The sequence below is a fragment of the Vanessa atalanta genome, chromosome 25 (genome assembly GCF_905147765.1).
Source record: "Vanessa atalanta chromosome 25, ilVanAtal1.2, whole genome shotgun sequence".
NCBI classification, from domain to species: Eukaryota; Metazoa; Arthropoda; class Insecta; order Lepidoptera; family Nymphalidae; genus Vanessa; species Vanessa atalanta.
Genome location: NC_061895.1, coordinates 1,771,027 through 1,792,930, shown reverse-complemented (window position 1 = coordinate 1,792,930; position 21,904 = coordinate 1,771,027). Strand labels below are relative to the sequence as shown.

Here is a 21,904-nt window from a genome sequence, read left to right as displayed (position 1 = left end):
CTTGTATATCTGCGCGGGCCCGCTGCACTCGCTGTAGGGGTACTCGCCGGTCGCCATCTCCAACATGCACATGCACATGTACACCGCCCACTCACCGAGACCACCTTCTTGTATATCTGCGCGGGCCCGCTGCACTCGCTGTAGGGGTACTCGCCGGTCGCCATCTCCAACATGCACATGCACATGTACACCGCCCACTCACCGAGACCACCTTCTTGTATATCTGCGCGGGCCCGCTGCACTCGCTGTAGGGGTACTCGCCGGTCGCCATTTCCAACATGCACATGCCGAACGCGTACACGTCCACGGACTCGTCGTAGTGCTCCTCGTACATCTCCGGCGCCATGAACTCCGGCGTGCCTGTGACCAAACGTAACGTGTATTTCACTAAGACACTAAGTTTTAGAAATAATTAGTGGTAAAGTATTTTACATGTTATCGTGATCCCGTTTTATCTAATGCGATTGCATGTTACATGATGTATAATAGCGCGATCAGAATGGGACGAGACCTTCGGGGAGCGAACCCGCGCGGGCGGCACGCAGGCGTCGGCTCGCAACATGGGGTGTTGTCTCGATTCGTAGCTGTATTATTTTAGAGAGAGAAAGAGGTATATTAACATCCTACATATTGTGTACGTACACGGACATAATCTGCTAAAATCATATTAGGCTTTACTTAGATGACTATTGTTTAGATCTTCTTTGCAAACGCACCTTCGCTCAAGAACTGTCATCCTCGCTTTATTTTGACATGGTTCCATCCCATTCCGACAATACGGTTGTGACAACAAAGCGCTACCACTTGCATAATAATACTATATACTTGTCACATTATTTATTTATTTATTAACTCTTTATTGCGCCCAAACTTAAAACTAAAAATTACAATTTTGTTACACAAAAGTTGCATGAGGTGCAACAGGCGGCCTTATCGCTAAGCAGCGATCTCTTCCAGGCAACCTTTGGGCAGAGGATTATAGTAACATTATAGTATAGATACATCTATCTATTATTATGGACTGTTCAAAACTTTCTGCGAACATTGCAATTTCAAAATATGAACGAGTACCTAAAAATTCATACATACCAATAACAGACTTGGCGAAGCTCCTGTTTTTAAGTGTGGCGAGACCGAGGTCGCCGATCTTAACGCTGCCCGTTGTACCCGTTATGAAAATGTTGTCGCATTTCAGATCTCTGTTAATAAATTAAATAATCAAGATTAAAATATATAATACGAGATATAAAATAAAAAAAATATATATTATGGAATTTTAATATTACAATCGTGAAAATTAGTTTCGTTTATATAATACAAGCTGAACCTGCAGCTTTACTCGCGAGAAATTTATAAAGCACAAACTTGCAAAGAGTGTTTCGTAAAATCTTAGTAGATATCTGTACCCTACAAGAAATCTACTTGCTAAATTTCAAGTTTGTAAGTGTTAGACTTTCGGAGATTTCGTGATTAAACAGTGAATAGTATTTCGCTTTTATATATATATATATGTATGTAAAGATTCATATCAACGGCAATATTTGAATGATATTAAAATATATTATGAAGGCCAAAATAGTTAATCATGATTGTGTATCAGTTGCAAAGTTAAACAATTAATTAAATTAAATATAATTGGTATAAAGGAACAAATCCAGTCTGTTATACCTTGACCTCTTACCTATGTATAATAGGCGGTGTTCTTGAATGTAGGAAGTTGAGTCCCTTCAGTATCTGGCGGCACCATGACTTAAGAACTTTGGGGTTTATACGTTTGAAACGTCGCAGATACCTAAAACAAATTGGTTAGATACAATAAAATATAAGAGATACGAAGTAAACTTTAATATATATTTTATTAGAAAAAAAAAACTTATAATGTTATGAATATTTGTTTAAAAAGGTTGCGCGTGCACGTTTGTGAAATAATTTTTACGGACTTATTACAAATAGTTTTTAGTTGCTTGAATATAAATTACAATAAAATAATAATAATCTACTTATTAATGATAAAATTATTATTATGATGATAAATGTGATTTCTACGTCTTTCACGAGTACTATAACACTCAGAAATTAAAACATTCACAATTTTAAATAAAATTGTAAAATACGATAAGGTGTAAAGTTGTCTATTTCGAGGCACTTAATCAGCGTTTTAGCGAGGAACATCATACAAACAACTCGAGTTGACATGTCACCCTCTGCGCGCGCATCATAAAAACTCACTCTCATAATTTTATCATAAGGCGCCAAAACTGTAGTGTAAGTGTAACTTAAAAAATGTTAATAGAAGGGAGTATGATAACCGTCTCTATGATAATGTGATACAAGCTTCTTGTAATATAAGGATCGTTTCTAACTTTATTATTATTATTTAAAATATGTAGAACCATTCTTTTTTTATGTAATAGGTAGCCGGAACCGGTATTGGGCCAATTGCTGTAAGTGGTCACCACCACCCATAGACATTGGCACTGTTAAAAATTTAATTATTCCTTTCATCGTCAATGCGGCACCAACCTTGGGAACTAAGATGTTATCCCTTGTGCCTGTAGTTACACTTCAAACCGGAACACAACATTACCAAGTATTGCTGCTTGGCGGCAGAATATCTGATGAGTGGGTGGTACCTACTCAGAGGGGTTTACACAAAGCCCTACCACCAAGTAAAATTAATATATTTATTATCTAAATAGGTGTAGTTCAACTCCTATTCTACCTTGACCTTGACTTTTGGCCTTTTGACTTTATATTAATTTGATATAATCTTATATACTAACGTCTTGAGTGTTCCGGAGACCATGAGCTCAGTGATTAGGACTATATTCTTCTTCTTGGCAACGGTCCCCTCCCAGTAGTTATAGAAGCGGACGATGTTCGGGTGCTGCAGCTTCTTAAGCATGTCGGCCTCTTCGCGAAACCGGAGACGTTCCGTTTTGTTCAATTTTTTCTCCTACAAAGATGTATACAGTGTATGTGTTTGCACTTGGAGCACATTTTACATATATAAGATGTGATTTCAAATTTCAATGTAAGCTAATTAAAGATAGAGATGTATTTTACGTAATGTACATGTCTATGTACGATCCATAAGAATAACTCCCATGTTTCTTGACATTTATATCCAAGTCATTTGCCAGTGACAACCAGTGTGCGCTCTACATCTAAAGTATCTTGATAAGACAGATCCGATGTGTCTGTGAGAGCCTCTATGAGAGTGTGACTTAGACATAGCCTGTACGCGATGTGGTTGTACTGACCAGCAGCTCGCACCAGGCGACGGCGACGCCGGTTTGCGTGTCGAGGCCGTGGTACACCGTTTTGAACGAGCCGCGACCCACCTCCTTGTCGTACTTAAAGAACCTGCGCATGACAAAAATACGGACTTGAGGCGATAAAAGAATAAACACCAATTAATCGTCTTTAAAATTGTACTACAAATAAAATATTAAGTTTTCACTCGATTACAATATTTCTCTACGTAACATTTCACATGAAAATGGATTGAATTAAACGGATTTTAATGAACTCTGCACGTAATTACATACACATTACATGCTCTTTTTTAAATAAACTATAAATCTTAATAAGAAGTTAATATAAGAGGATAATAGTTTTACACAAAAATCACTGGTTGACTTTTGATAAAACTTATTATGGTATACGATTAAACAGCTAAATCAAAAAGGGTAAAAAAAGCTGAAACTTAATTTTTAAAGGTCAATAACATTGTTATACAATAAAAAGGATCGTGATTTATTCGAAAGCAATACATAAAATCTTACTATAACATCTTATAATATTATTAATAGCCAAACATGACACACTAACGTTATTTAACGAGGAAAACTCGAAATGAAGTTTCGACGCGTGCGCCGATTCCTAACGAAGTTAAGGAAAGTCATCCCGACACATAAACAAAAATTTCTCTATAAATAACTTTTTGAAACTAGTTTAATAGTATATTAATAAATAGTATATCGCCGTGAATAACATTGTAATATGACATGAGGTACCTGCCACACGGAGACACTCCAATGGGTTCCTCCTCATCCTCCTCTTTCTCCTTGTCCTTATCTTCCAGCTTGTTCAGCTCGTAGATAGGATCATAAACTAAACCTGAAAGTGACGTACCATCATATAACATTATGCTTCGTTTATATTTGTTTTTTATTAATGAATATATAAATAAACAACAATTTAATCCGCCACTGTTTGAGGTAGTTAATACAATAATAATAAATTATACTAATTTCAATGATTCATTATTTGACAACACATTGCATTTAATTCTGACAAGAGCGAGTCGAAATCGCGTACAGTGTTTTGTACAAAGTGAGAATAACTTTCTAAGACTTTTTCTAAAATATGAGTGATATTAACCGAAGATACTGAGTTTCTCATTTGCCTTATTCATGTTTATAATTCATTTTGGGCTCAGTGGCCGAATAAGTCGAAATTCTAACACATATCCAACCACTAAACCTGAAGAAGCCTTATGAACTAACCTTCAAACACAGCCTATCACACTGAAGAGGAAAGAAATGCACAGAGCATTAAGAGAAACCATGAGTAAGGGGAAATAAATGGACTATTTTTTATTTTCTTTCATTCCAATAACCAAAAGCATTTGCTATTCAATCAAAGAGACATAACCTAAGTAAGTATTGAAGTATGCATGAAATTTATTTGAGCAGTATACAGAACCATAAAAGCACATTAAATAAAGTGACCTAAAAAATGTTAGTGACGTATTGTATTACTAATACGTTATACATAGATAAGGCCGATTAGTAAACCCTAACAAGTACATGATATCAGATTTGTCATAATGACAAATCTCCCCGGGAACGAATCGTCACCGTTCTGCGGCTCCTGCGGCTGCTCCTGCCCGCTGGCGTCGGCGGGGGGGTGCGGGATGATGGGGGCGCCCTTCTCCGTGGCCGCTGCTATCTCGATATTCTCTTCCTGGAAAAAAATATCATTGTAGAGCATTACATATTATTTCTATTCATATATTTATATTCTCAGAAATATTTTAGTCAATTATTGAATTTGAAGGATTTCCGTTATAGTCTTCGTGTGGCGTGACGATGTCTACCAGAATTAAAGTAGGCTAGATACCACAAGCCGCTCAACTTGACGCGCTGCGTGTTATTCGTGTTCTGACGTTTTTGATCGAGCCAGAAGCGAGTTGTGTCGTCGAGGATATAAAATTGACTAATTGTATCTTCATGAGACACTGTAAAATCTCTTCTAGGGTAGTAAATCGAGTTAGTGGCGGTATTACCGACAATCGTTGAGTAATTTGGTTGCTCAAACGGCTCTACGGCTAAGGAGAGGTCATCACAAGAAAAAAATATGATACGCTCGTTTTTCATACTGTATAGCCTACTCTAAATTTTTGATGTTTACTTTTCGTTCATACGATATTACACGAGACTTGATGTACATGGCTTTAACACTTATATACATTCATATTACATACATTTATAAACATAATTTTTCTTCTTTATGGTATCGGTAGGCGGACTACCAAATAGACCACCGAACCTACTTACCAAATATTTCTTACGAAGAATAAATATTAGTTAAGAAATATTAACCATTCCTTACATCGCAAATGCGCCACCAATCTTGGGAACTAAGATGTTATGTCCCGTGTGCCTGTAGTTACACTGGCTCACTCATTCTTCAAACCGGAACACAACAATACTGAGTAATGCTGTTTGGCGGTAGAATATCTGATAAGTGGGTGGTACCTACCCAGGTGGGCTTCCACAAGGCCCTACCACCAAGTAATTGTTAGTACAATTAGAGTATCAGATCTTCGTTTATTACTTAATGAAGGTTGTAATGGTTACCCACCAAGTCCTGCTCAGAGATGAAGGCGTCGTCTTCGAGCCTTGCCACCAGCTTGTTGCCGCTATCGTCCAGTTCGGGGTCGCATAGGGTGCCCTGTCCAGAGCTACGCCTTCGATATCCGCCAACGGCGACACCCACTACTGGTTGACTTGCCTGGAATAAATTTGAATTATACATCAATACAAAAATACAACTTTTGTATCGCAAGTAAAACGAATAAGGCGTATAATTTGGTTGCCTTTCTGGCTTTTGAAGCTCAACGCTTCAATCGATAATCAAATTTGGCGACAAACAATAAGAGAAGATACTTTCAGGCAAGATCGAACGGAGTATCTTTCAATTGTACATAAATGCCTCGAGTTATAGCCTACTTTAATCGAAAAAGGAATTCACGGTTCTTGTTTAATTTTAACTACTTTATTTATAATAAAACACTATTCCACTCAACTTACTTAATTATACTTAATTTTTTTTGAAGTTCCGATAACAACTTCGACTTAATTCCAAACATCATTTTTCCCAAATCCATAATGAACGTCATAGATTATTCAAGATCTCGACCAATGATATCGCATCAATTCGATGTCGAATTTGTTTATTTAACTTTACAGATCTCGTGGTTGAATTAGGTTATAGACTATCTGGGATACAGACGGCGTCGCAACGCAAATTAACTGCCTGTATAAGAATCTCCGGGCAATGTAAAAGGGGGAGTGCCTTGCCTAAAGTATACGGTCCCCTAGGTCGAGAAAGATTTTCAATAGAAGGGTTCGACAAAGAAGAGCCACTGGTGGTGACGTTCTACCTAATGCAGACCGCAGGAACAGTAGTCGGTAAGAGTCTGACATAACCCACCGTCGCGTCATCCGATATGGAGGGTACCCATGAGGATATCCCATGGATAAAAATAAAAAAATGGCTATAGATTATCTACACCAATATTATAAATACGTATCCAAAAGATAAAATAAAAATTGGGTATAGATTATTTATACCAATATAATAAGTAACTCCTTCTATCTGTCTGTCTATCTGTTACTCTTACGCGGCCAAACCACTGGACCGATTTTGATGTAATTTGGTACGAAACAAAGCTTGAACCCCTAGGAAGGATTTGGGCTACGCAGAGCTACAAATAGTCACTAACTAAACATACTTGGATAACTGGTAGCAACAACATCAACGGATCGTATAAAAAACTCTTTAGATTATTTATATATGTACATAAGTTCATACATACCACACTGGTGGTGAGCGAGTTGAGCATATCGAAGGTGTTGCTCTGCTGGGTGTGGATGATGGCCAGCGCGTTGTAGGGCCGCGGGCCCAGCACCGGCGTCTTCATCACGCCCACCTCGCCCCCCACCACCACCTAAGACACACACACATACACACACTTGCCACTTTAGATAACTTAAAATTCAAAATTTACAAACTAATGACTTTATAAGAGACATTCCATACGGTAATTTCTTACCATCAGCGCTGGTTACCTGATGGGTTCTTAATTACAAAATGTCCATCAGGAACGAAATCTGCACGTGAGATACATAAAATTCGTTGCGAAGTTGCGATTTATAATCGTGTTCTATTCTTATCGGGAGCCGAGATTCGTTTAACTGGTTTATTGGCTATAAAACATCGTTAAACTGGGTGATTATCTATGATAAGATTTAAACAGAAGCTAGTACCTTAAATGTTTTCTCCTTGCCATGCACAGTCTTTTCCTTCGCGGGGAGAACGGTAGACTCTAGATGGTGTGACGGCTGCGATATTTGATGATGAAGGCCAGATGTCATCTGTAAAACGAAACGACCGATTTAATTCAATTCTTTTGAAAAAGAAATGTACATTCCGAAATAGTGTAAGACTTTTTTAGATACGACCTTTTAAAATTAAGCACTCGATACTTGTCATGCGTTATTAAATAATTAATATCGTAATCGATTCCTTCCCTTCCTTTTCCTTTTGGAATAAAATTATAAACATAATTATAATTATAAAGTTCCATTAAATATAAATACTATACCGATTGGAAGACAGCAATGTATCCACCGAATCGAGCTCAGCAATATATCCTGTTTACATCTTTATCAAACCTCAATCTCACAAGAGCCGAGGTCGCAATCCGCGATACGTATTCACTCGAGATTAAATTCGCTCGGAGAGGAACTCCGCTGACAGGATCAATTGACAAACGCCTCTATTTATCCTAACTGTATGATTCCTTAATTTGACAATCATCAAACGGAATAAATAGCTGGACTCATACCAAGTTACGTACGAATTTATATAATTGCAAATACATATATCTAATATTTGAAGAAAATTATGAATCGTTTCATATTCTAAAACTTTTTCCGAAACGTCCTGCGACTTCTGGTATTAGTTTTATGCATATTGATTAAGTAGTATTTTCAGTTGGGGAAATAAGAAATACATCGGTTCATTCATTAATGTAAATTATAGCAAAATCACAATTGATAACAATGACATATTTCTCTAGAGGTCAAACGTCCTAAAAACTTTTCATTGGTATAGCCATTTTTTTATTATATACTCAAACCTCCCGACCTTTTCGACCACGACGCAAACATTACGTCCCATATTTCTAAACTTAAAAATAATACGCATTTAATAAAAAAAAAACATTTTATCTATTACAAACTAAAGTTTTAGATTAATTGCCAATAATACAAAATTAAATATAAAGAATGCCTCGTGACAGTAATTTACGTAAGTCAAGACAAGCCAGGATACACCACCACAGTCCGCAGGTAAGTCTGTAAATGATATCTAAGCTGACTTCGCCATACACAACAAAGTCCAGTATTTTATATTCAGACACGAATCTTAAGCGTTAAAAGAAATAAATATTTATAATAAGAAATATCTTAATAACCAGTTATTAAAAAAAAAAAACAAGTGTAGATAATTACGACTCATCCATGAACGAATCCATAAAATCACGTATTTCGTTTATAACTCCTGGACATGTTACCGTGATGAGACACTCCATTAATTACAATTCAACGTTCAATAATAATTAAGGAAAACTATTCATATTTACAAAACGAATCATTAAAAATCACTAACCAAATTAATGTCACATCACGAACGTAAATATATCGTCACAATAGTTTATAATTAATTTTCCATTCACTGGCACTAAATTCACGGCAAGAACTTAAGCACTAAATTATAAAAAAAAAAGAATGCGCGCGAAATGTCAATCCTAAAACGAGCAGTGATTGACTGACACTGGTCCATTCATAATAAACACCGCGATAAAGGTTCAGAAACGCATAGTGTGTAAGGCTACTGACATACTACGCACAGAAACGCTAGGAGGAAAATGTATTTAAAATATTTACACTGAACATTGATGTTACTTTTCTGTGAACGTTTTGAAACGACTTGTGAAAAACATTGTTAAATTCTTCCTTGCTATCCTTTGTAGTCTTCGATATTATAAGAGACGGCAATATTATGTTAATTCGTTGAAATATTATATATTTCCAATGCCAAATAATATATTTTTAAATTGCAAGAGATGAATAAATTTAAACTAATATTAAATTCATTAATAATATAATCGAGCAGAAAGACAATTAAAAAAAAACATATTTCTCTGCAAAAGAAGAAATAAAACCCAAATTTTAAAGACGAATATTTCAAGGAACTTACTAATTCTGTGGACTAAACATGTTCTTGGCATGTGACCATTTGTTTTAGATATATATTAATTTGTAACTCGAAATCAGAAAATGACGTTATAAACGACGATGTTATTTTAGATATCATTATCATTATTAAATACTTACGGTACTAAAATGACTGGTTTATACAACATTATCATGGGAAACAACTAGCATACCATATAGGAAAGAAAGTTACTGCTGCCTGTTTTATTTGAACTAAACACTCAATGTTTGAAATGTTCCAGTGAACACCAATGTCCTGATGAATGTGGGTTCAAATGCTCGAATAAACAAATGAGAGCAATGGGACGACATCCCAGGACGCCATATTTGGGGGAAACCTCCTACCTCCTTTGCTGCGTACCCTTAATACTGTGCTCAACGGCATATCGTTTAGTCTGTCCTAAATCATACTGCATTTACGCTAAATACGTAAGAAAAGAGGGTCACTAGAAGAGGCTAGACGATTAAAGCCAATCCTGCTTGGCACTGAAAGAACCCTTGATGAGGAAACAGGTATGGATTCGATAAAATTCTACCACACATCCAAAAAGACGCAGTGTGGAATAGAGTCGTATAAGATATAAGTAATTGCATACGAGTCTTAAGAGGAAAAGAAGGTCAGTCGGTAGCCAATTGGCTAGTAATTTCTGAATTATCTTATATCTATATGCAACCTTTATTGTCGTGGCGTTTCTTACGACGATATATTAATCTGCTTAGTTCAAGGGCAGCCTAATAGTTGAAACGGTGCATTATGGATAACGATGAGTATGACGGCGCAATCTTTACTCAGAAAGGATTGTGATAAGGCGTCAGAGTTATCGCACCGTGATGTAACGGCATTCCGCGCCGCTGACAGAAAAGGTCGCGTTATAATTACGCGGTGTTAACATAATTAGGCTTTATCGTGTCTAAACTTAGCCCAGGTTAGGTACTCCCAAACGTTAATCACGATTACTTTTAAAATTCGAAATAATTTGATTTAAATTAAGCAGTTCTGATTAAGAATCTTCAAGGAAAGATTGAATTACAATTGTTTCATCAGATTTATTTTAATTCTAATTTAATGTTTCAACGTAAGAGAAAATCCAAGTAGGTATTATATCTGAGATCATGTCATGACGTTTCTTATTTCAATTTTAGAAAAATGGTAAACTTGTACCTATTAATAGTAAAGTTTTCACGACTAACCATAGACATTCGCACTTTTAGAAGTGTTAACGATTTCTTATGCCGTTAATACGCCGTTTACGACCTTTCTACCGATAATTACACCAGCTAAACAATCTTACAAGCTGGCATCCAGCAAAACTGATTTAAATACGAATGGTTCATTTCATAAACCATAATTATTTTGACACATATTCATCATCAGCCCATATTCGTCCACTGCTGGAGATAGGTCTCTCCAAATGCATGCCACTGGGGTCTTTCTTCGGCAACTCGCACAAAGTGACACATTAATCTATAATAATATTTTAAATGCGAAAGTAGCCCTGTCTGTTGCTAACGGCTAAACTGAACTGAATTTATTGAGATTTGGTATGAAGCCAGTTTTTTCAAGGAAGGACATAGACAGAACCAACCCCTAAAACGCGAGCGTAGCCGCGCGAGGCAACCAGTTACATATATTAAATTGAAACAATCGATATCGATATCTTAATTATCTAATAACTGAATGCACTATTCAATAATCAACCAATTGATAATAACCGTATAAGGATAAGTGGTTCCAGAGATATAACAGTTCTGTAAATTCTAGAACACAAAAAGCGATGTTAACTGTTATAATAAGTATTTTAGAAGAGAATAATTGTGAAACATTGGAAACATACATGATGTTTTCCAAGAATAAAGGAGCAAATAAAATACTTATTGCGTGTCGTATACGTGACCGGAGGACTTGTTCGACAACGTTTACCTAAAATACTAGGAAATTATATATAATCAACTATACCGATACTTGGACATGAGACATATTAGCTCGTCATTTTATATTTAATTTAAACTAACACATCATGTCTCGTTAAATTGCTTAGTTTCTTCTTTTTTATATATAAAACTAGCTGAAACTGCGGCTTTGACAGTGCGAAATTCAATGTAGAGTTTCGTAAAATTCGTTCTTAGCTGATATCTACACCCTATAAGGAACCTACCTGTCAAATTTCAAGTTTGTAGGCGTTATAGATTCGGAGATATATATATCCTCCTGCCCTTATCCCAATTTTACTTGGGGTCGGCGCAGCATGTCTTCTTCTTCCATACTTCTCTGTCAGACGTCATCTCACAAGTAACATTCTTTCTAACCATATCGTCTTTCACACAATCCATCCATCGTTTCTTGGGTCGTCCCCTACCTCTATATCCATCCACATCCATACTCAAAACCTTTCTCACAACATGGTCCTCATTCCTCCTTCGGAGATATCGTGATTAATCAGTGAGTGGTATTTCGTTTTCACATACACAGAAAATATAGTTTTGAATTATCGTCCGTAACAACAGATACAGAGTTTATGGTCAAGCGAGACTGTAAGACATACAAAGAATGCACATGTGTGTGCGAAAACGCAAATGCAAATAATACAAATAAGTCTCATAATCCAAATGACAACGGCAAATCTGACACAACCGGACGAGTTCAGGCGCATCCATCGGCTCTATTGTCGAGGTAACTGTGTGTAAGCACTTCTCCAAAACTCCAACTCCTATATAGCTGATAGTGAGAATTTTTCGACATACAACCCAAAAAGTTTTTATTGCCACGCCAGATTTGAACGCAATACTTAGAGATATATGTACCTTTCGTTTGCCACTAAACCAACGAGGCAGGCAGTCAGAAGAATGTCAATATTACCGTGAAGCCTATATACATTCAAATAAAATATTTTTTACTATTTATCTTTCTCTCAATGTTGTAACTGTAACGTGATAGTTATATTATTGAGCAATTGGTCGAAACTTAATTGGTTTACGTTTTGTTATTAGACTGTATGTTATCATATTTTTTTTATATATATAAAAAGGCATACGTACAAATGTACCTGGCCATTCGCATTATGGTATGAGGTAACTTTTTGCTATAACACAAGCGCTAAAAATAAAGACCACTTCTTACAAAATCAATGCGAAATCATGATGTACTAAGATGGTCACAATTCAAATGAGAACATATTATCGGAAATACTTTGTATTGCTGTAGTTTGTTGACGGTAAAATAATATTTATAGCAAGATAAAATATCTTTTAGCGATAACATGTTCACGGTCCGAGTTGTGGCTTGCGGTAATGCGGCTAGCGCTAGGTAAACGCCGCAGCCTAGACTCCTAGCGATGACGTAACACCCGCGAGACCCAATTGTTATTTCATGAATGAAATTGAATTAAAACCAATTCCCGAGTGGTTGCAAATTGACAGGATAAAACATTTGAAATCAACGCACACATGGACTTGGAACTCATTGTTCGAGATTGCATATTTACATCGAGATTGAAATTTATTTACACAAGGCTGATAGATTTTCATAGACTGTTATAATAAAACGATGTCAATAAATGGTACGGAAAAATATATTGTGATAAATGCCTTTTAAAAATAGCCAAAGATATATTTAATTAATCATGTTTTATATGAAACGTAAAAAAACAGCCAAGTGAGAGTCGGACTCTCGCACGAAGGGTTCCGTACCATTATCTATAAAATAGACAAAAACTCACGTGTCTCGTATGGGAGCCCGCTTAAATATATATTTTATTCTGTTTTTTTTTTTTTGTATTTGCTGTTATAGCGGTAACAGCAATTCATCATCTGTGAAAATTTTAACAGTCTATCAGGATTGTAACTAAAGCAGTGGTAGAACTTTGTTCATACTCGTCGTTGTGGGCACCGCCTACTCACCAGTTATGCTTCCACAAAACAGCATTACCTTTAATATATATGTTCCGGTTTTGAATGATGAATGAGCCAATGTAATTACAGACAGACACAAGGGACGTGAGATCTTATATGGATAGTTTGCGGCGCATTTTAGATGTATGAAGTGCTTTATATTTCCTAGTGCGAATGTCTATTAAAAGCAAAAGTAAATTTGTAAGATTAGGAGGACCATTAGTTTATATGCCTTCCAAAAATAAATGTTTATTATTGAAGGTACAGATCATTATACGTTACTTAAGACGATGGCGTGAGTCGAAATGGTCCTGTGTTTAGAACGCGTGCATCTTAACTGATGATTAAGGGTTCCAAGCCCAGGTGTTATAATGCATATGTTGCTCGGAGGTGAGGGAAAATATGGCGAAGAAATTTACGTGTGTACCACATGTATCCATCGCATTGTAGTGGAATAAACTCCAAAACTTCTCAACGAGAGAGGAGTCCTCAGCCGATTTTCCACGGACGAATGGAAAATTTATAGGCTGTGTGCAAATTTCTAGTTTTGCTTTAATTTAATACGTTTAATGTGTAGTATTTAATTAAATATATTACACTGTATTCGTTTGTTTTAAAGCGTCCGCACTGGTGCCGAGTCGGAATGAGTAATCTTAAAACTTTTTCTTTAATACAAGGAAACTGTCCACCATTAAATATCGAATTCAAAAGCAAATCGTCTTATAAAACAATTGCAATTCTGCACTTAAACAATATCATGGAATAATAAGTAACGATTAATGTAAAGAAACAGATAACAGATACAGAAACATGTATTTAAGTGTCAATTGCGCAAGAGTGTAAATAAAAAAAAACTGCAGTGTACACAATGCGGCAATGTGTAATGTGTAAAGTGTTGAGAAAAAAAAATAGCAGAGCTTTCAAGTGGACATAGTAAATGTCAAACGACGCTCCACTTCAACTTCAAGTTAGCTGGACATTTTAGTATTACCCAAGTATCTGCAATATCACAAGGTTATATTGAGTTTACCTACTTCTTTTATAAAAAAATATTACTACACGTACCAAATACAGAAATATTAAGCTTAATCTTTAATCTAATTCGTCGGAAATTCAGCCGTATTTATTAAGATGATCACCGTTTCAGTATTTCGAAATACCGTCCTGTGATTGGTTGAAACTATTGTCGCGTGTTTTGTTTTATTTACTTTTGTTTAGGCCGAGCTAAAATAAGTGATATTAAAAGCTTAGTTTCATAGATACTGTTTTTAAAGTCAATGGTAGTAACCAAGTAATAAACCGAATAATATTTTAGGTATTCGGTAATCGAAATTTTAGATAAATTGTTATAGCTTTAGATTTATCTTTACTAGTAATATACTAGCAAATCACCCAGGCTTCGTACGGGTGCATATTATTAATAAAGAAAATTATATTATATAAACATAATCTGTACCATATCGCACTCAAAATAATAACTGGCATAAAATAACTTCATACAAGTAAAATAAATTTAAAATTGGACCACATTTCTGGAGGTCACATCTACATAAATCCAAACAAATTTTAAAATATTAGTATAGAGATATTGACTGGTCCGCACTCGTTAATCGTTGCTGCTCCGCCCCTGTGGGTCATAGTGTTATATTTTATAACCTCTCTCGATAAATGAACATCTAACGTAATTTTTCAAATACAACTGGTATTCCTGAGATTAGAACGTTTAGACAAATAAATAACCTTTTCAGCTTAATATTCCTGGCGATTTATACATTTCAAGGATCACTAAAAGACTAAGACTAAAGCCGAGATAGACCAGTGGTTAAAACACCTGAAATGAAAACGAACCAAACGGAATAAGTCCAGCAGTGTAACATTTACGGAATATAACTTCAATTTTAAGGGATACATTATTCTTTAATTTGCTTCCAACCATAAGTACCGTGATTTTAATATTACGCTCGTCCGTATATATTTTGTACTGGCAAAGACGTAAAAAAATTTATCGCATTCTCAATAAAACTTTACGTCATACATACAAGTCTGTATCGAAAACAAATATGTATAAGAACGAATGTTTACTATCAAATGTATGGCATATTGTTGTCTGGTCGTGATTTTAACGTTCGTATACATAGTTAAATAAACAAATGTTTCGTCGCGTAATTATAATTTATATATATTGTCTTATGTGACGTATTCAATTTAACGACATAATATCTGGTTATTACAAATAGACTCAATCAATAACGTTCGGTCTTATTTAAAACATTTAAATAAATTATTTCAATCGAAGTAAAAATAATATTTAACGTCCAGATCTTTCCTCATCATCAGTACAAGAATCCAATAGATAACCTTACGTGACTTTATTATGGGTTTACAGAGGTTTACGACTCAAAATATTCAAGAGCAAATAATATTTAGTGACAGAATTCGCTGTAAATCAGTCTAAGGGTGGGTTTACTTATCAATAATTCTTCCGTCAAACACGAATATTCTGTACTGCTGTTTAAAGGGAGAGTTATTTAGGGTAACTATAAACTCGGGAGATTACATCTTGAGATGTAATCTGCCGATGTATGGAGTAACTTTTACTTCTTACAATGCGCTTGTATGAACCACTAACATAACTTAAATCGTATCTTTTGCTCTCTTCTTTTGCATATCTCTAAAAATATATTTTCATAGGTATCAATGAATAAATTAGTACCTATATTTATTATGATGCTGAACAGTGTCAGAAGTTTTATCTCAACTGTTATCTATGAAACTTTTCAAGTTTACAAGATAAAGATCATAACATATCTACGTGATCCACTTCAAATTTATCCGATCAATCGAAATAAGATCATGATGATCATTCAACTTTACCACCAAAATATAAACAATTAATTATTGACACACCTCTTATCAACGCAAACCGTGATAGTCAAAGATGCCAGCCGTACAACAAGTGCACTTGAGAAAATCCAAGAGCTCTTGACCCAACTTTTAGCCCTTATTCGAATAAAATTTAAAATAAGTCCACGGTAACCCTAGCTAACGTCACGAGTTTAATGTGATACGACTATTAATGTCAGGTGACCTGTAATGACCAATTGACCCACACATATCTGAAGCATTATGATTCTCTAATTGAATGAAATTGCATCTTAATCTATATCCATACTAATGACTGACTGAGACGTTTTTTTTTTAATGCGAAACTTAAACTATAAAAAACTATTTGACCAGTTTACATAAACTGTATACCAGATAATGCAGAGCGTTTTGTATAAGGTATAAGTTTATATTTTTATATATAACGTGACTAGCGTAAATTTTAAGTTCTTGGACCTTATGTTGCGGAAAAAAAATGCATCGCGTATTATTTCAGTAAAGACCAATTCGTTTATCTACGGATTAAAGTAAACTCAACTAATCCTATTAATATCGAACTTCACACTATGATAGTTTATAGTTTCAGGACAAAAATAAGTTACATAATATGTTTACTTACTACATACATATTATTAAAAAAACTTCATTGACTCAATTCTTTATTAAAAACGCTGTCAACCGGCTGTTAATATGATTTCTTGGTCTAGCATATGTCTAAAAACTCTACTAGGTAGGTTAGTTACATAAAAAATACCATTGAAATACGGTATAAGATAATTAATATTAAAAATGGTTAAAATTTACTTCGGACTCACTTTGAAATCTTTATCTGTATTGATAAAACAATTTCGGGCATTGACCATTTATCAGATATACATTGAATGTCTTTTATCAAATATTAATAACATTATGTGATAGTTATATCAATCGATAAAACGTACGATAAAGATGTAAATTCGTCGAGACAACGGACGTCATCTTGTGACTGGGGGATCAAAAATAGTGTATGAACGTAAAAGAAAAAAGTATGAACATTATTTTTTGGTTGAGCGAAAACGTTCACGAATATAAATTCACTATATCTTGTATAGGTAGTCTTACTATAATTAAAGTTTTAGATTTTTACTTATAACTTTAATTTTTGGAGTACCTCTCGGATCTCAGATTACGAATGGAATTTATCCATCAGCTAGGCTATAGGTACCAGTTGTTTAAAAAAATGTATCTTACACAATATAACATTAAATATAAGAACGTAGAATTCCAATAGATGGAATCCAATATTACGATTGAAAAATAGGTCAATTAAAGTTTTCTATTGCAATTTAAAAAGCTTGCAAAAACTAAAATGTTCACACTGGAATACAAGTCATTGTAAATCGCTCGGAACCCGTGCCAAGAATATAATATTTCCTAACTTGACCTAGCAAAAGAATTAACGGCGAATTTTGTCGATATCTGATACAAGTTTAAACTTAATTAAGTATATTAACATAATACTCAAATGCCGATTATTTGGGCATCGAATTACAATACATACATTTATACGATGTTATGAGATGGCGCTCAGCTCTTTAACCTAACGGTTTCAGACTTAATTAAATACATAATGAATATGTAAATTCATATAATGGTGTATCGCACTGTACCAATGACTACTTTTCGTAATTTATTTTGTGAATAAGCTGATGTCGATTCTTGTATCAATAACTAAAATACTAGTTATAAAGTCATTTTAGACATTTAGACAACGACAATTAACAATGCATATAATTAAATTCCTGTGACTTCGTCGAGACACAGTGTCGGTTTAACACTTCATTCGTTTAATGTTATCTAAGATACTATGAGGAAAAAACAAAGTGTAATTTTCGGATTCCAAAAACTTCGTGTTTTGTAAATGTTTGAAAACGAAACAAATTTAGTTACAAGTCGATCTTTTTGAACGGCATATAAAAGCAATCGGACGGATTCAGATCGTATGTTCGTTATCTCCCATCTTAATGTCCACAGAGTGCTCTTAAGTATGTTTTATCTAAATCGGTAGAATTATATATATGATACAAGTGAAACGGCGCGCAATTCGTTGGGTACATGTACATATCCAAATAAATTTAACAAAGACAAGAAACGATACTACGATAATAATTAAAACCAAAATTGAAATTCAACTACGATCGATCATAAAATTATTTAGTAAAAACGTTTGTTTTTTAAACAATCATAACACGAGTAAATTGCAAAGTATTTTATCAGACACAACAACAACATTAAATGCATTTGTTCTTTCTTGGTTTCCTAAGCCAATGGGATTTTATATAAGAATGCTGAATAAATTATTCATTTATGAACTAAAATGATACGTAATATCTTTTGTTCTAATGACTAAATACATACCGTTTTTACATACAATATGCGTAATATAAAGCCAAAAAATATTTCTTTCGATATCGATATATACTCGATTATATTTGTGACATTTTATCTGGGCGCATTATAATTTATAGTATCTATGATAAATTACAAAATGCTACAAATAGTATGATAAATATAGCTTGATTTCACTCACCTGTCCATATCGTGAGGATGCCAAATGCACGTTCCTGTTCTTCAAGGAGAAATCAGGCCTCTTTCCCAGGCCATAATTACTTTTATTCTGTGATATAAATTTCTTTGGCCTATCCAATCGCTCGGTCGAACCCGCCTCCGCTTCTTCATCACGCTTCGAAGTCGATGGTATGCCTCGGTACGCACCCCTCGTTCCCCTGATGGTCTTCTCGGGGCTTTTGTCCTGTTTCCTTGTAATGAGGTTGTCTTTTCTCTGCTTGTTGCTGCGTAAAGACACGTTGGACGCCATATTGTCCATAATGCTCCATCAAGTCACAATATCAAAAACGAGTACACTCAATATTCATTGTGATTACTTTAATCTCATTAATTAATAACTAACGAACGATAAAATAATTGAATAAATAAATAATCACGAAATTCATCACAATCTCAGTATTTCGTTAATAAATTCATTTCCTTTACAATAATTTTATATAATGATATAGGATACAATGAATAACTAGGAATATGATTACAATTGATTAAGCTATTTATTAATTAATATAAAATAAATAAATAACTAATTCCGTCTTTTTTTCTCTCTCGCAGCGTTGGCATCCTTCACTAGCTATCGCTCATACCCTAAACTAACCAAAATATATATTTATTCTAAAATATAAACAGTCTTGAGGGAAATTTGGAAAGTTATTGCAGGATTGGTATATTTTATGATGTTATCTGAAACAATACAAAATTCATTTTCATTATTTAATATTAAAAATTATATAAAGCGAGTCGAAATGGGTCAATGATGTTATATACTCATTAAAAGGTTCATAGTTTCAAACCTAGAGACATCTCTAAGCTTTCATATATTATCTCATAATAATTGTTAAGAAAATCATATCAATCACATCGAAACCAGCGCATGTTCATTCAATCAAAGCCACAATGTAGCCATCAACAGTCATTGAAGCAATGTCGTGGATATGCTTAAGCTTTCTCCTTAAGTGTAGATGAAGCCTTAGACATATTGAACTCTTCCTTCTTGTTTCAATAAGAAAATATTTTATAAATATAAAATAAACCAAATTTAAAAAATTATATAATCACTAGATGAATGACTGTTTTATAGAAAACAATTCCTTTTAACAATCCTCACTTTATAAAGAAAATATTTATAACTTGAATTATTACAGGACTAACACAAGATAACTTTTTGTTAATTTTAACTTAAAATGTGCAGAAAAATACTGATAGTCTTTCCTTTTTTAAAAAAATAACTGGCCTCTGAAAAATGCATATAATGTTTAATATAAAGATAAGAAAACTTCTGCCCTTTCGAATTTGGTGCATAATTATATAAGACATTAACTTGAATACACCTTTTTTATCTCATACAGGTTTTTAAGCAGCTACATATATCTCACACTCACTCTCACACTTGCATTCACTGTCAGACATATTCTACATATATATGTAATCTAGAATATGACTGTTTATTTGTGTAGATGCAATGCAGATCAATTAAATGATAATAAGCCTACATAGACCTATCTACTTTCTGTATTGTGTATTTATGACTCATAGCATGTAGAATATAAGTATAGAGTTATTGTAATGATAAGTGTTAGAGGAAACAGAAGATTTGAAACTATATTTAGATATCAAATGGTTGACAGATGTGAAATATCTATATGAATTTTATGATAGAAATTGGAATGTCATGATAAAATTGTATGAAGTGGTTGCAAATGATAGCAATTTAGCTATGGACCAGTTGTCCAAACTGGTTTACAAGCCAAGAGACTATTTTTAGTAAGATTTCAAAGCAATTTATATATTTTTTTACACAAAAACACATGTTGCATCGTTTTTCGGCTCAAATTATACCTTTATGCACTTGACACATCTCCAGGGTCATAATTATTTCGATAGTCCCAGGCGGTCAACACTCTACTTTCGTCGCGAATGTAATAACAAAACACTGAGCTTATGACACACAATTAACTAAAACTAGGTGCCGGCAACAAGATATGAAAACCGAGAAAACACGACCGAAAGTATTGCAGATATTACGTCTGATCCACATCAAATTTCTGACCATTCCACTCGCGTATATTAATGATTTATTTAACGGTGCTCTTAAATCTGCATGCATTGGCCGTTTTATTATAATACGAATGGCGCATAGCTAAATCAAGCTGAATAAATAGAGTAAAAATTGCAATGACAGTCCGTCAAGTTCACAAAGCATGTATTTTTGGGTAAATGCGAACGTTTTATACCTTAGGATCCGCATCGTTGAATACGTGTATCGTTTTATCGACTCATAAACGTTACATTAGCTAAATTGATATTCGATTCTATAAATACTTACAAATAAAAATCTGGAATCACACCATTGTTTTTTCTTCTGCACAATCAGTAAATTAGTGTTGCTAGTATTAAAAAAAATAGGACGAAAAAGTGGGTCATCGATCTTGTTTTAAATTTTCTTTTTCACTTTCACTACTTTATTGGGCGTTAAGCAAAAACAATATTTTTTCTATCATGTAAATACATTTTTTTAGTTGTCAAACAAATTATTTCGTCTGATTAGAAATATCCTACGCCGTAAATTAATTAATTAATATTAATTTAAGATTTTTTTCTTATAACCTGCACTTTGTTTATTTATATGGCAATAATGACATGTCATTCCTAACTTATTTTACGCAGAGTTTATCGAATACAATTTTTTTAATGAATTTAAAATAAGTTTAATTTTTTTTAACTTTTACTTCTTTTTCATTTATTTATACGAGATATACATGTATAATTTTGAACATTTTACATTTTAAAACTGAAATATAATTTGACATCTACATTTCAGTCTAGAAATTTCACAAATGGGAATCATGATCATATTTGCCTCATTTTAAAATAGTATTTTATTGATCTTATAATTTTCGATATTATTCATATATTTAATATTTCCTTTGTATTATTTTACAAAGTATTTTTTACAC

General features: G+C 34.0%; 1 protein-coding gene across 6 annotated transcripts in view; it reads right to left on the bottom strand.

Moving 5' to 3' along the window:
- The window catches only part of LOC125073750 (putative mediator of RNA polymerase II transcription subunit 26), a 38,808-nt gene extending 17,477 nt beyond the window's left edge, over positions 1–21,331 (bottom strand). For 2 of the 6 annotated variants that reach the window (XM_047684768.1, XM_047684771.1), the window contains exons 1-12: positions 21,182–21,258; positions 18,913–19,631; positions 7,560–7,667; positions 7,109–7,240; positions 5,872–6,021; positions 4,866–4,971; positions 4,020–4,122; positions 3,264–3,366; positions 2,784–2,956; positions 1,682–1,792; positions 1,090–1,199; positions 203–360 (exon numbers count right to left, since the gene is read on the bottom strand). In XM_047684768.1, coding sequence (XP_047540724.1) covers positions 203–360; positions 1,090–1,199; positions 1,682–1,792; positions 2,784–2,956; positions 3,264–3,366; positions 4,020–4,122; positions 4,866–4,971; positions 5,872–6,021; positions 7,109–7,240; positions 7,560–7,667; positions 18,913–19,209 — 1,551 coding nt within the window. In that variant the 5' untranslated portion in view covers positions 19,210–19,631; positions 21,182–21,258. The other 4 variants (XM_047684769.1, XM_047684770.1, XM_047684772.1 and 1 more) reach the window with 4 other exon arrangements.
- Between the last annotated feature and the right edge of the window lie 573 nt (positions 21,332–21,904).